This window comes from Cyprinodon variegatus, unplaced genomic scaffold (assembly GCF_000732505.1).
Source record: "Cyprinodon variegatus isolate N-32 unplaced genomic scaffold, C_variegatus-1.0 Scaffold374, whole genome shotgun sequence".
Classification (NCBI taxonomy): domain Eukaryota; kingdom Metazoa; phylum Chordata; class Actinopteri; order Cyprinodontiformes; family Cyprinodontidae; genus Cyprinodon; species Cyprinodon variegatus.
This window is the reverse complement of record NW_015150827.1, coordinates 346,246-360,632: the sequence shown is the minus strand read 5'-3', so window position 1 is coordinate 360,632 and position 14,387 is coordinate 346,246. Positions and strand designations below refer to the sequence as shown.

The 14,387-nt window shown below is 37.0% G+C and overlaps 1 protein-coding gene across 1 annotated transcript; it reads right to left on the bottom strand.

Annotated features, from left to right (window-relative positions):
- Window positions 1-3,940: 3,940 nt before the first annotated feature.
- LOC107092293 (calcium-binding mitochondrial carrier protein SCaMC-1-like) lies at window positions 3,941-9,968 on the bottom strand. Its single transcript, XM_015386675.1, has 10 exons — window positions 9,512-9,968; window positions 9,272-9,398; window positions 9,069-9,156; window positions 8,830-8,941; window positions 7,139-7,297; window positions 6,913-7,065; window positions 6,715-6,822; window positions 6,440-6,607; window positions 6,202-6,352; window positions 3,941-4,122 (listed from the first exon to the last, which is right to left on the bottom strand). The coding sequence occupies exons 1-10, from the start codon at window positions 9,689-9,691 to the stop codon at window positions 3,941-3,943; spliced, it is 1,428 nt and encodes a 475-aa protein (XP_015242161.1). The 5' UTR covers window positions 9,692-9,968.
- Window positions 9,969-14,387: the final 4,419 nt, after the last annotated feature.

The following is a 14,387-nucleotide window of genomic DNA, read 5'->3' as shown; positions in this document are numbered from 1 at the left end:
GATTTCTAGACCTATATGCTCTGCCTTTTCCCTACCTGTTTCTATAAAATAATGAAAAGTCTAATTTTTAACTTCATTTGGAAAAACAATGTTATATCCATAACGCAGACATGATTCAGATTTTTGAAGAAGGTTGAATAAAAGCCATAGATTTTGATGCAATAATGGAGCGTTAAAGTTGAAATGGCTGTTCATACTCTGCAATGCATAACCCTTCTTCTATTGTCCCCACATTTACATGTATGGAAAAAATAACATTGTTATACTGAAATGAGTGCAGACAATGATACTTTCCTCCCTGGAGCCTGTAGCAATAAAACTTAGGCAATATAAAATAAGTTTTATAGCTGCCTTTGTGTCGTTTGGTAATAAAAATCGGAGTGAACAAAGATAGCATGTGAAGCTATCTAAGGTTCCTTTCTTGAGACATTTTCTTTGTTTGTTAAATCATTTGTTACAAGATCTCTTACCGTATAAATGCTATTTATCCTGTGACACCCCCATTGTCACAGCCACTTGCAGTTTTCAATTTATCAAAGTGTGGATGGATCAGATTTTTCCTCAACTTAATCCAGAAAAGACCAATGTCATTGGCTTTGGGTTAGAAATCTGCTATTAGTTAGACTGGATGAGGCTTAAAATAAAAGAGCATGCTAGAAACCTCAGATAACATCATGGAGAAAGATTTCTCTTTATAAAATTAAAACTAGATGTGATGCCTAATCAGCCTATCACTAGCTTTAAAACAATAAAGTGTTTCTTGTCAAAACAGGACACAGAAAAACTGGTGTATGATTTTATTTTTTAGTTCGTCTCCTTCAGCAGCTCATCCAACATACAACACTATGCCATACACATTGTTCTGTAGCCCTTTATTCCTAAAGCACTTAAAAAAAATAACGGCCCCTTCAAAGTGCTGTATGGGAACAATAATAGAGAAAAAACTTTATATCAAGTATAGGATAAAGGGGCTATAAAAATTCAGAAGAATCCATGTATTTCAAAAGTGTTAAGGAGAGAAAGTGTTTTTTTTTTTTTATAGGTTTTATCTAAACAGCAGGAGATTTGACCTGCTTGACCTCCAAGGTGATCTCATTTCAGCTTTAGGAGCCAAAACTACAGTACATCTGAATTTATAAAATGCCTTTTGGAGAATATAAAGTGTCTTTCGAGCCACTCTAACAATACGAAATTGCAGGAATTGATGACGTATCACAAAAAAACAACAAACAAAAAAACAACAAAAACAGACAGGACTGTAAGAAACTTACAAACATATAAAACTATTTGAAATCTAATTTAGAAACTGAACAGGAAGCCAGTGAGGGGACACTAAAATGTGTGCTGTCATTTACTTGCAGCAGTTAAAATTGTGCAGCAACATTTTAAAACAGGCATAAGCAGAAAAGAAAGACCTAGCTCATTCCAGTCAAAGGAGAATTACAATAATCCAGGCGGGAAAAGAATGAGGCATTGGATCATTGCACCTAGAGAGGTAAGCATTCCTTTTGAAAGCTGACAAATCTGAAAGAGGATGTAACCACAGTAAAGGAATGTGCATCAAGTAGGCTAGGGTCTATTTTTACACCTTAGGACCAAGAGGAATATTCAAGGGTGGGAATACAGCTGGAACCAGGGGATTAAAAAAAACAACCTCGGTCTTCTTTTCATTAAAATGAAGAAAATCCACGGGCTGCACGGTGATGCAATGGGCAGCAATGTTGGCTTGCAGCAATAAGGTTCTGGGTTCAATTCCTGGTCTTTCCACATGGAGTTTGCATGTTCTCCATTTGCAAGCGTGGGTTCTCTCCTGGTACTCCTGCCTATTCCCACAGTCCAAAAACATGAGGTGTTGGGTTCATTGGCTTCTCTAAACTGTCCCTCGGTATGAGTGTGTGTGTGCGCATGGTTGTGTGTCTCTGTGCTTCCCTGAAAAAGAGTGGCGACCTGTCCAGGGTGTACCCCGCTTCTTGCGCAAAGACTGCCAGAGATTGGTACCAGCTCCACCACGACCCTGACAAGGACTAAGCAGGGGAAGATGGATGAATGAAGGAAACTATCCTTCTCAAGAGAGTCACATTTCAAAGTCATCAGCATTTGAATTAAATTGTGTAATGCTTCCTAAAAAATGGTAATAAATGGCAGGGAGTGAAGGAAAGACAGGTGAGGACCAAGCATAGAGCCCTAAGGTACCCCTCAGAGGCAAGCAGAAGCACAGGTATGATGACAGGTGATTCTGTCAGAACCCGTGGCAAAGCATGGAAAATTGACCTTCTCACAACTTGTTCTCTGTAACTTCTGGTTCATCCACCTCTGCAACCAGCAATCGGAAGACAGCACATCAAAGGGAAACATTTGACTTTTAACTGCACATTTATTTGACTCTAAATTACATGTCTCCATGCAATATAAAGCTTTTATGCATCTGCTATTGTTCTGTTACAAAGTTCAAAAACTTTATTTGAAGGTTTTACAACATTTAAATAAAATCTACTTTGCATGTGCCAACCAATTCAAAGATCCGACAAAACATAAAAGCCATTCCATTCAAATTTTGGTAATTCCCACTGAGGCCACGATAAAACCAGTTCGTTAAGGAAAAGCCCTTTAAAGCTATCATCAGAATAAAAAACAAAAAACAAAAAATGTTCTCCTTCAAATTTTTTAAGCTGAATTCCATATAATCAATTTTAATTAAAAAATTAAAAACTGCAAATATAGTAAACTTTTAAGAAACTTGAATGTCATAGAAATCTTTCCCTAAAATGTTGACCAGTGATCGCAGTTTTTGAGAGGGCAGTGTTTTCAAAACCTTCTAATCTGTCTGTCATCTTGACCCTTTTTAAGCAACAATAGCTAACATAAATATCCCTGTCCATCTTTACAATATAACATTCTAGCTAAAAGCAAAACATACATTTAGATAGAAAATCTTGATTGACCCTTAATCCATTAAGTGTTGATGTTCTCTTATCGCTGAAATCACACAGAGATCACACTATCATGTTTGCTTTAAAATAAAAACATCTATGCTCATCTTTTAGCTTTAGATAACAATGGATCCTTGCGCTGCATGCTTACATGTTTTCAAATTGAAAATAAGAGACACCAGACAGTTTGATCTTTACAGGTATTTCAGTCTATTAACAGGATTTGTCAATCAGTCCAATAAATAAGCATACCTGAAAACATGTCGATATACAGTACATAGATACAGTTTATATAGCTGAAAAAGTCATCTCCGAGGTTTGCATCAAGAGGCTGTAAGGCACATGTAAATAATCATGACGTACGCAGGATTTCACATTGCACGAGAAGTGTGTCGTTATGCACACTCGGTTCCAGTGTTAATAAGTATGGATTTCTGAGGCCTCGTTCTGTTTAGTCGACAGCTGCTGGTTGGAGACCTGCTTATCTGAAGCTTGTGTCCTTAAAAGGGGAGGTGTGTTTTTAAAAGTAAAAGTGAAAAATGAGATCTCCAGTGTGAGGACAAGTACAGATTTAAACAGCCTTAGTGTTACTTTTCTGACCCTGAAAAACAGCATAGCTTAGGATAAGATCCAACTTTCCCTGGAAAGATCTTCTTCTTAGATACATATATAGATATATAAACAAAATCATCACATCATGTCTTATCTTTTGCTTCATCACAACTTAAAACAGTAAATAAAAATGTTTTTTTTTTCTTCAGAAATGTATTTGCAGACTGTGTGTATGGGAGTGTGACGTGCAATCTTAAGATTAAAAATAAAGCATGCGCACCACAATTAATCAAAACACTACTGGCAGGCAATAGTTAAAACATACATACAGCTTTCCATCCAGTCAACCAATCAAGTCATGCTCTGTATGTTTTGGAGATTACTTTGTGTGTGTGTGTGTGTGTTTTGCTTTCAAGTCTAACAATTACTGAGTGTTCTTCCTTTGCTCCTCGCAGTCATCATTTTGAGATCCCTAAGCCGGTCTTCATGTACTCGTAAACCACATAGCTAATGCTGACAGCAGGAATGACTTTCATAAAATTTGGCAGGATGCCTCGGTAGAGCCCAAAGAAACCATCTTTGGCTACAATCGTCCTCAGCAGAGAACTCATGGAGGGCTGGTCTGACACATCTAGAGACGCTGCAAAGAAGAAGAAAAAACAAACAGATGAGAGGAGCAGCGCTGTTTATAATGGATGTAAGACTTACAGGGAGGTTTTAACACTAGAGGATGGTTATAACAAGAGTTTAACAGTTTATGATGAGCAGAGCTGGTGCATAAAGTCGTTTTCTAGTTTATTACAGTTTACATAAAGATCTAATTTCCAAACTGCTGTGGAACGATCCACTTCAGCATCGCTCGAAGAAGAAAATACAGTGAAGGCAGAGCACAAAAAAAACATGGAGGTCGGTTTGTTTTTAAGTAAAGAAACAACACGTTCTAGCAGAATGCATCTATTACTGATAATGCATCAGTTCCCACTCAGCAGGGGATCATTTAACGAAAAACAACGTCGATTCTGTTATTTTTAGCATCTATTGTAAGAAAAAAAAGTTATTTATTGACAATTTATCTAAAAGCAGGAGGTCACCTTTAGTTAGCAATGTTTAATAATAATAATTAATAATCTGTTATATTTAAAAGAGTCAAATGACCCAATTTGTTATAATAACAATAACAAAGCAGTGAAGTAAATTATACCTATTTCAGATTGAATCCAGGAACTACATGCTGATGAGTTGCATTAATATTTTAAGAACACTGAATAAAGTTTTGCTTAGATATCAATGCCTGTAACCTTTTGGACAAAACTCACTGATCTGCTTTAGAGAAATAGTTAATTAGTCCAGTTCACAAAGTTATCTATGTGCTCTAATATTTTTGTGGACCAGCTGTTATTATTTGTTTTATTTTAAATCGAGTAGAGGCTTAACTCTAGTCCCTTCCGTCAAAATGTAAATCATTTAAATTCACATGAAGACTGTCATTACGCTGGGGAGTCACTGCGCAACAGATAAAGCTGTAATTCTAATCTTCAACCATCACAATGGAAAAATTGACTTAATTCCATATTTATAACCAAAAATAAAGTCAAAACTTTAATAGCTAATGAACTACGAGGTCAGAATAACATTGCATAAACTAATAATTGCTATAGGGCAAACATGCCCAAGCTAAATAAACCAGAAAAATATGTTTTATATTAATTTATTGTCAATGATAAATTGTTTAACAGTACATTTAAATTAACTAAACAAAATGAGAACCTCTCTAGTGTAAACTTTTATAATCTAGGACTTCTGTGGAAGTGTTTACATAAAATGTTTAGAAGATCTTATTTACTGCGCAACACGGTTTTAGAAAAGTTAAAATCAGTCACATAAAAGCACCTCCAGATTAGAATTCCTTTTTTAAATAGTTTGTATAACCTCCTTCTGCTGACCGCTTCTCTCCTCTCCAGTTCCTTAAGTTCAAAGCTGTTTTTACTGTCGGTATTTTAAATGTTTAGCATTGGATGACGTTTTGAATGTACTCCTCTTGCCAGCAGTGGCAGCATAAATATGGGTCTTTTTTCCAGCTGAGGGACCATCGGTGACGGCAAGTGTGCAATTATGTGACAACGAATGCAAATTATGTATTAAGTCTTAAAAAAATTGTTGGAAATTAATGGGCGTATTAGTTAAAGGTACACTTATAAATGAGCTGAAATAAATGCTTTTTTTTTGTTTTTCATTGAAATGTAATGGCTTAAGTTAAAGGATATAGTGGAGGATGTTTTATTTTCCAGGTGGATCTTTAAAATAAATTGTCCTCCTATTTGTCCATCATTCTGCTGATATGTTTAGGTAAGGTCGTCCTACCTGCTCGTCCCCATTTTCACTCACCAGTGGTGACACTGACATAGTGGAAGTTAGCTTGAATGAGTCACGGAAATAGGAACTTTTAAACAGAGCGTGCACGAGTCCATTTCTCCTCGTCCACGTGTTTAATAGGCGTTCCCTCGGGAGCGGGTACAGGGTTGATCATGTGCATTTTTTTATTTTTAAATGGATAAAACTGGATAAAAATCAATTTTTATGCATATTAATCCATTTAATATGGATAAATAGATCTTCAAAAATTCATGAAAATCCTTCATTATACCTTTAATCCAGACAGGAGTCAACAAGTAAGGTTTTACATTTGATCTATTCCACCGATCTGCCGGTTGGGGCTTACCTTGTGCCTGCATCCGTGTGCGTATGAGAGCCAGAGGATAGCTGGCGAGCTGGCCGCAGGTACTGGAGATGGTTCCACAACCCAGCAGCACCAGAACTCCAGGGTTAGCTGAGTCTTTGGCGTGATGAGACAACCAAGTGCTCTTCAGAGTCTGACACACAAAAAATAAGAACAAAAAAAAGGTTTGACTAAAGCCGGAAAAGGAAACGATATCTAGACAGGGCAACACTGCACACACCTCATAAACTGCGAGGTCTATCCCTGCATAGGGAATGATGCCTATTAAGTTTGGAATGTAGCCCTTATAAAAAGCAATGACCCCCTCCTTCCTCAGGATCTTCTTGGCACAGTCAAACATTCCCGCGTATTGGCCGGTTTTCCTTAAGGTCAGCCGAGTCTTTAAAACCTTAAAGAAGAACAGCACAAAAGTGGCAAACATTCAGGACATGCTGTCTTGTTGTTAGTGAATTTAATGACCCAGATCGGATCCTGAGTGGAAGTGGGCAGCCATACCTCCATTGGGTAGATGGCTGTTTGTGCTGTGGCCCCAGCCAGAGACCCTGCCATAAACCGCTTATGAGTCTCTATCTTCTTTCCCTCTGAAGTTAACAACTTCTTATACTGCAACAGAAAACATAACATCCACTGTTACTGCCAGCTGTAACCTTAACCTGATTATTTAATGAAAAAATCTGAGATGGGGTTCTGAACTTGTTCGTAGGCCATGAACTTGATTGCGGTCTCAGGTGCGATCTTTAAAACGTTGATCCCGTTTCCTCGCCACAACGACGTCAGACCTCCTTCTACAATCATCTGTCTCAGCCCCCCGATCAGGCTGATCTTGTTCTTTTTGGAGGAATGAACCTGGAGTGAACATAAACACCTTTAGCCCAACAGTTTCATGCAGACACACACACGTGTATTTGACATCACCAACCTGCATGAAGACCTTGAGCCTGTCCAGAGGGGCCGTCCCCGTGCGAGACACGGCGCCCGCCACAGCACCAGCAACCAGCTGCTTCCACCACTCGTCTGATCTCTTCTCTTCCTCCGTGAACTCATCCGGGATGGAGAGGCTGTCACCAATGTCCAGGAACTAGAGATTAAACCAACATTTTTCCCTATGTTAATCAGAATTAAACACTGACTGCGTCAATCATTACAGATTATCTACTTTAAGCACCGTCAGTTCATATGACCCCACTCAAAGCTGAATGTCAGGTTCATTTTGGACTTTTATTCAACAGTTTGTTGCCGATGCCAGATACAAAATGACACCTGAAAGCTTTACAAACACTCCACCATTAAATGTCAACAGGTTCTGTCATGATTCTATTTACTTCTTGCTGTATCTCCAGATTGTATGCTCAGCATTTCATTTCTCCAGGTTTTAGCCGTCTAGCTGATCATTTGAGGTTAAGTTAAAGATTTTCAGGTTCTATGAGTCCTTTATTATTATCCAGTTCTCTTGTTCAACTGAAATACAGCAGAAAAAACAGGTCCTCAGCATTATGCTACCCCCACCGTGCCTAAAATGTTCCTAAGATTGAAAGCCTCACCTTAACTCCTCCAAATGTATTATTGTTTTCTCATTGGGACCAAATATGTTCATCTTTGCCTTCTCAGATCAATAAAAGCTGTTCTGTAAAAATACATTGGTGAGGGCAGCTTTCTTGGTATCCTGGTGCATATTGATGTCAAACTAACTGAACTAAAGCACCGCAGGCATTCAAGCATCTTTTATCTTATGACAGACTGGCTCACTTTTCCTGCTGAGCAATTTCCTTTTACAAAAGTAGGGTACTAGTTTTGATCAAATGGGTAAACAGCTGGTTTTCCAACAGGAATGGGTGACATGAATAGATTGCAACAAATACAATTGAATGACTAAATTCTGCACTTTAAATAGCTGAGGGCTTAAAGTGACAGCATATGGTGTGTGTGGCCAGAGACAAGAACCCTGCAAGATCAACTTCTGCTTTCTGTTTTCGCAGTTGTGTAGCAACAATGTTAACGTCTCGCCTGACAGCATTTACTTAACCTTGAATGTAAAGTTGCAACCCAAAAGCCTTGACTAACGTCAACCTCGCCACAGTTTCCATTTAAAAATCCCACTGAAAAAAAGGGAGCAAAAATCAAATGGCGTTGTCCTTTAAATTAGGAAAAGTTATGAGCCCTTTGCCTCACATGTTGATCCTGTTTTAGATTATTTTTAAAAGCTTTTCTCTTAAGCATGAGGGTTCCTCAGAAAGAAACCAGTGATCTATTACAATCTGATATAAAGCTGTGGGAACACAAGGGAATTTCAGAGCCAGTTAGCATGTGTTCTGCAGTCACTGCTGTGACAGATTTCATTGTGGTATGCAGGGAAACATTCAGGAACAGGTTCTGTCAAGCGAGGCTCTGTTCTGTGCGGGTAACAAACCAGTCCAAACACCAGACCAGCACAATTTAGAAAGAAACGGAAAAGCACGCTGAGGGAAACTCATCCAAACAAAAAAAAAAGGAGAGCTGCTCTCAGTTGTGAACTGCAAAAAGAAAATCTATAGTATCTAACAGAAGAGGAGTGAAGGGACATGTGATTTATTCCACTGCAGCAGCCTCAGAGTGTTTGTGTCTGAACCCTACCGAGGAGTGCTTCCAGTAGCGGATGATCTCTTCCAGGTTGAAGGCAGGATACAACAGGAAGTGCTCTCTGAACTCGTTCCAGTCGACCATCATGGTTCCATCGATGTCCATGCTGAGAATCCACAAACAATTTTTCTTTATTTCCATGTTTTAAAAAGTTAAATTATGACTATGCATGCATGCCTTTGAAAAAAAAACAAACAGCTTGCAGATCATGGATTTAAAAAAAAAGGTCTAACCTTTGTAAGATTTTCATTGCATGTTTCCTGCTGATATCTATGCCCAGTTCTGCAAGGGCCTGCTGGATCTCTGTGGCATCAATGTGCCCTGAAAACACATTCAAAAAGAAAGATCAGATGAAATGTGATGCAGTTTGGATTAAAAAAAAAAGGCAACATGTGAGCTTCCAGTGTGAACACCAATCCTCCTCTCCAGCTCCTACCATCGTTGTTTCTGTCCAGACTTTTGAATGTCAGCATCAGCTTCATCTCATGCTCCTTCAGATATTTGGTAAACTCGTTAAAGTCCAAACACCCATCCTTGTTCCGGTCTCCAGATGACACGATTTTCTACAGTAGGACAGAGAGGAGAATCTAGAATCAGAACTGAAACCCTGAAAGATCAACCCAGGACTTGAAACTTAAATCTCTGGCAGAACACTGGATCTCCTGCTTCAGGTTACCTGTGCTGCACCGTGGCGAAACATCCCCATCGCCTTAAGGCCCGCTCGTAATTCAGCCACATCCACCCTGCCATCTTTATTGGTGTCAAGTTTATCAAAGAGAACCTGGTAGGACCGCTCACTGTCGGCATCCCAGCAACGGGCGCTTGACAGTAAAGACGTCCGGAGCGCTTGATACATTGCAGAGCTATTATGGAAGCAGCGTGCAGACAAGCCGTCCGTTCTGCAGACCTTAATCGGATGATTAATCCATATTGACGGTCATTCATTAATCCTGTCCATAATCCGCATGCATACTCCTCAATAGCAATCAGGGAAAAATAAAAAATAAATGCTCGCTGGTTGGTGTTTTAGCAGAGCGCTCAGGGCAAAGGTTTACTCTGCAGCCAGTGCTTCTGAGGAACTGCAGCAACGGAGGGCGGAGCTACTATTGCTGCGTTTCTGCGGCTCACTACGGAAAAGCGGGCAAATAAATAACCCTCATAGTGCATTATCATTTTATGATGCTAAAAAAATTATCTTTAGTCTTTTTTTTTGCACGATTTTCCAGTGCGATATGTTGCCGAGCTTTACTGAGGGTTTGTAATCTGCTTATCTAGAAGGACGTGTCAGCACAGAGAGAAACACTGAGCTATGCGATTTTAACGAGGCAATACAACTGGACACCAGCAGAGGGCGACATTTTATCAAAGCAGAGATAAAAGAAATCAAAGTGCTGTTGGGAAAAAGTAGTCTAATAATTACATAAAGAATAAAAAAGTCAAAACTTATAATTAATAGTATAATTAATTACTATTAATTATTATTAATAATTAATAGTTAATAGTAAAAAAAACACATAATTTTATTTATATTGTATATTGTATGTTTTAAATTGTATATAGCTATATATATATATATACCACCATTCCTTGTAAGTGCAAACCAACTTGGCCAGAAAACCTGATTCTAAATCTGATTTCTTTTCTCCATTTGTTGTCTTATTATTTTTGTATGTTTTTTACAATATTATGTAATTTTCCTTTAAATAAAAAAGCAGAATAACCTGGTCGGGTATTTGCACAATGCTTTATTGTGTTTTTTTTTGTTTCTTTTTTTTTTACCTTTTATTCCTATGTATGAGAGTTAAAATGTCTTTATTGAAAGAGGAGTACAAGTCAAGTTGCCTTCTTCTGAATTTACTTTGGGTTATTATGCCTTAACTAAAGGTGTACATCGGCTTGCATGCAGGACCCTAAACTAAAGTAATGTTTACTTTCCCCCTATAGTCTCCTTTGCTATTACTCTCTCTATCTCTATTACTGTTACACATCTTGAGTTTCAACATTGTCCTCCTTCTCTTTTGCAAAAACTCTTTAACCTTCCCATGATGTTATGAAATACATAAAAGTATCCCATATTTTTTTTTAAACTGCATCAAGATTATTTGACTTTTTCCTGAATCTGTGTATTATAACTGATTAAAGCAAAGAACCCAACTTTATTTACCTTTGAAATACTTTGCAAAAAACAGTCATAGCTTTACTGTGTGAGGGTCAGTTTAGACTCTAATGAAAAAAATACATTAAAATATTTTTTGGAAAAAAATTAAACAATTTCACAAAACACTGTTAGTCATCAGCCAACTGACAGAGGTAGAGGTTTCTCTTGTAATTGATATTTTAAAAATAAATGCAAGAGATGTGTTCTAAGACATAATAACCAGTTGTTTACTACAACATCCCAGTGGGCGTCATTTGAGTTTTCACTGGAAGTGAAAGAAAACAGTCACAGTACCTTACACTGAAAATATATAGACAAATCTTTTGAAGGAAAAAGAAGCCTTATAGAGCAACCGAGGCCTATAAAACGAGTTAGGCATAAAAAGCAGTATTTTTGTTGCTGTAAGGACTGAGGTCAAAACTGACCCCAAACACCATGGAAAGTAACAGAAAGCTCACACTACAGAAAGACTTAATCTCTTGATTATAAAGCATGTCTGCCCATAGCCCTCCTTAGGGGACATCCACAAACTTCTCTGTGCCACTTAGTTCTGGGTGCTATAAGATCCAAAAGGTGCACGGTTAAAAATCTGTTTTAACTTTTCAAAATATCATGAACTTTAAAAGTATTGTTGTCCAAAAATCTGCTATACTGTCAGCGGTGTGTTGTGAGTCATTATAAGGCCACCTTGTTTGGTGTCAATAACGATATTCGTCAGGTAGAATTCTGATCTGCTGGGAAAATAAATGAGTGTGTTTAACTCAGATTGTCTTAAAAACTTTAACGATTTAATATGTTCTTGATAACAATTGGTACCAATATACTTCTGATCTAAATATTTAAAGATATATCTGTAAGGAGAACATAAAAGATGGCTAAAAAAAAGCCTCGTTTTTCAATTGGCTGTCTTTTTACATTTGAAAGTTTGTTGGATGTAATAATAACTGCATTTCAATAAATTAGAATATCACTAAAAAGTCTATTTTTTTTTTAACCAAGTTAGTTCATAATGCGAAACTCAAGCACTATAAAGATTTCTTAAACATTTTTCAAGGGTAAATTTCATTTAAAACTTAAATCCAATAGAACTCAACTTGAAAAGACCTTTTAAGTGAGATCAATAGAAATAGATTTTTTTTCTAGCATGATAATATGTTACAGACATGTTCTGGCCAGAACAACCATATAGAGGACTATTGATTTCCCAGTTGTCCAACAAACAGTTTACAGAATAGGCATGAGCAGAAAAAGTTGGAACTCATTAATGAAAAGTTAAGTGGAAGAAAAAAACATTTTGTATTTTAGTTGTTATTCAGGGTCACAGAGTCTGAATGAAGAGTTGAAAGTCACAGGATCCAAGTTGCTTGAGGCCCAAGGTGAGTTATCCAGTCTAGTAATGCTTTGAGGAGCTGTGCTATCTGCTACTTTTGGTGTGCCTGTGTTTTATCAAGTCCAAAGCTAGTTAATGTCAAAGTGCATAATGCTTCCATTGCCTGCCATGCCTTAAGGAGATGACACATTGATTTCGTACTGAGTCTTGGCACCATAAGGCTGATAACATCTACAGCCCTACTTTATTAACTGTGTTACTAAATGAGTCTAATTAGCAATCAAGTTAGCATAACTTAATCCCTGCATGGAAGCTGTGGAGTGTTTTCAAAAGAAAGATGGCAGACACCGGATCCAAACATACAGAGTATGGAGGACCAACTCTGCCATGTTCAATATTAAATACAATAAATAAGCATACAATTATTCCCCCCAAAATACAAAAAAGAAATAGATGTAGGTAGAAATTAAATTACAGAGTGAGACATAAATGTATATGTCTCTTTTAATTAGCTTTTTTGTTTATTCGCCTTTGTAATAATTACCTTATTTATCATTTGTCCATTATAACCTTCCACTTTTTTTAAGCATTTATTTATGTGCATGATATAATATTTTTGTCTGTTTTTATTCTTCCTTTGTATTTTTTGCCTCTACTTATTTCTTTAGCGCTAATTATTTGTGCCTGTCGTTTTTTTTTTTTTATTGCCTGCCTGTCATTTTTACATTCCTGTATGCATTTGTGCCTCATTATGCAAATGAGGAATGGCTGTGTGTCTTAGAGGGTCAACTTCTGCCCCTCAACTTTATATCATGCACATAAATAAATACTTAAAAAATAAGTAATAAATAAATACAGTTGAAGATTATAAGGGACAATAACTTAATAAGGTAATTATTACAAAGGGGAATAAATAAAGAAGCTAATGAAAAGAGATTCATACATTTATGTCTCACTTTATAAACTAATTTCTACCTTCAATTATTAGTTTATTGTAGTTTTTGGGCAATTAATTTTATGCTTATTTATTTATTGAACATTTATTTATTTCTGTATTTATTTTTAAACATGGCAGAGTTGGTCCTCCATAACAGAGAAGCTGAAATCCACCATTAAAGCAACCTGGGCTTTCCCAGCAGCACGTAGGAGCAACACGCTGGTCACCAAAGCTCAATGAGGGCACTGAAGCTGGTATTTATATAGAAGCAGCCCAGAGGAAGTAGGCCTACATTTCTGTGGTAAAAAAAACAACCCCCAAAACATTTAACAGTTCCTTTGTATTATTCTAATTGTATGAAAACTTTAGTTTTTTACATCTGTAGCATAATCATAAAATAACTTTTAAAATACAAACCTTTATAGTAACCAGGGCTGTCTGCTTTCACCCATTGGGAGTGAGACTCACCCATCTCAGTGTCGTCACACATTCTCACTCCATATTCCCAATTTCTCATACTAAAAAATGACAGACATTAAAACTCAACTCCGTTCCACTTATTTATTTATAAAAAGACCATGGTGATAAAATACCAGGCCGCGTTTTTAATACAGCCTTAGTGCTAACACATAATGACATGCCAGATTCATATCCAGTCCATATTCCCACCTATTCACTGTGCCAGATATTGAAAAAAGAAAGTTTTTGCGAGGTATGTCATTTTAAGTTTATCTCATCTGCACTAGGATAATTCTCTTTGTAAATTATTGAAGATTTTAAGCAATCTTGAGTAAATATGAATAAAAATACAGCAGCTACCTTAAACTATTGATGGAGACTGAGTGTATGATGGAGACTGAGTGTATGATCCCATCAAATGGTTTGTTTTCTCCTTACCTGTTGCTTTTTAGTCCCAGTTTTAGTCCATGTTTTGCTCACAAGATCAATAATTATTGCGCAGTCTAGCTGAATAATCTCCCGTTGGAATTCAGGACTTTTTAAACCAACACAAATATTTTAATTCTTAAAACTTTCAGGTTTGCCTCTGAAACCCATAGGAGGTCCACAAAAAGAAAAAGAACCATTGTATTTTATTTTTTAAAAGAACAGACCAACCACATTCAGAG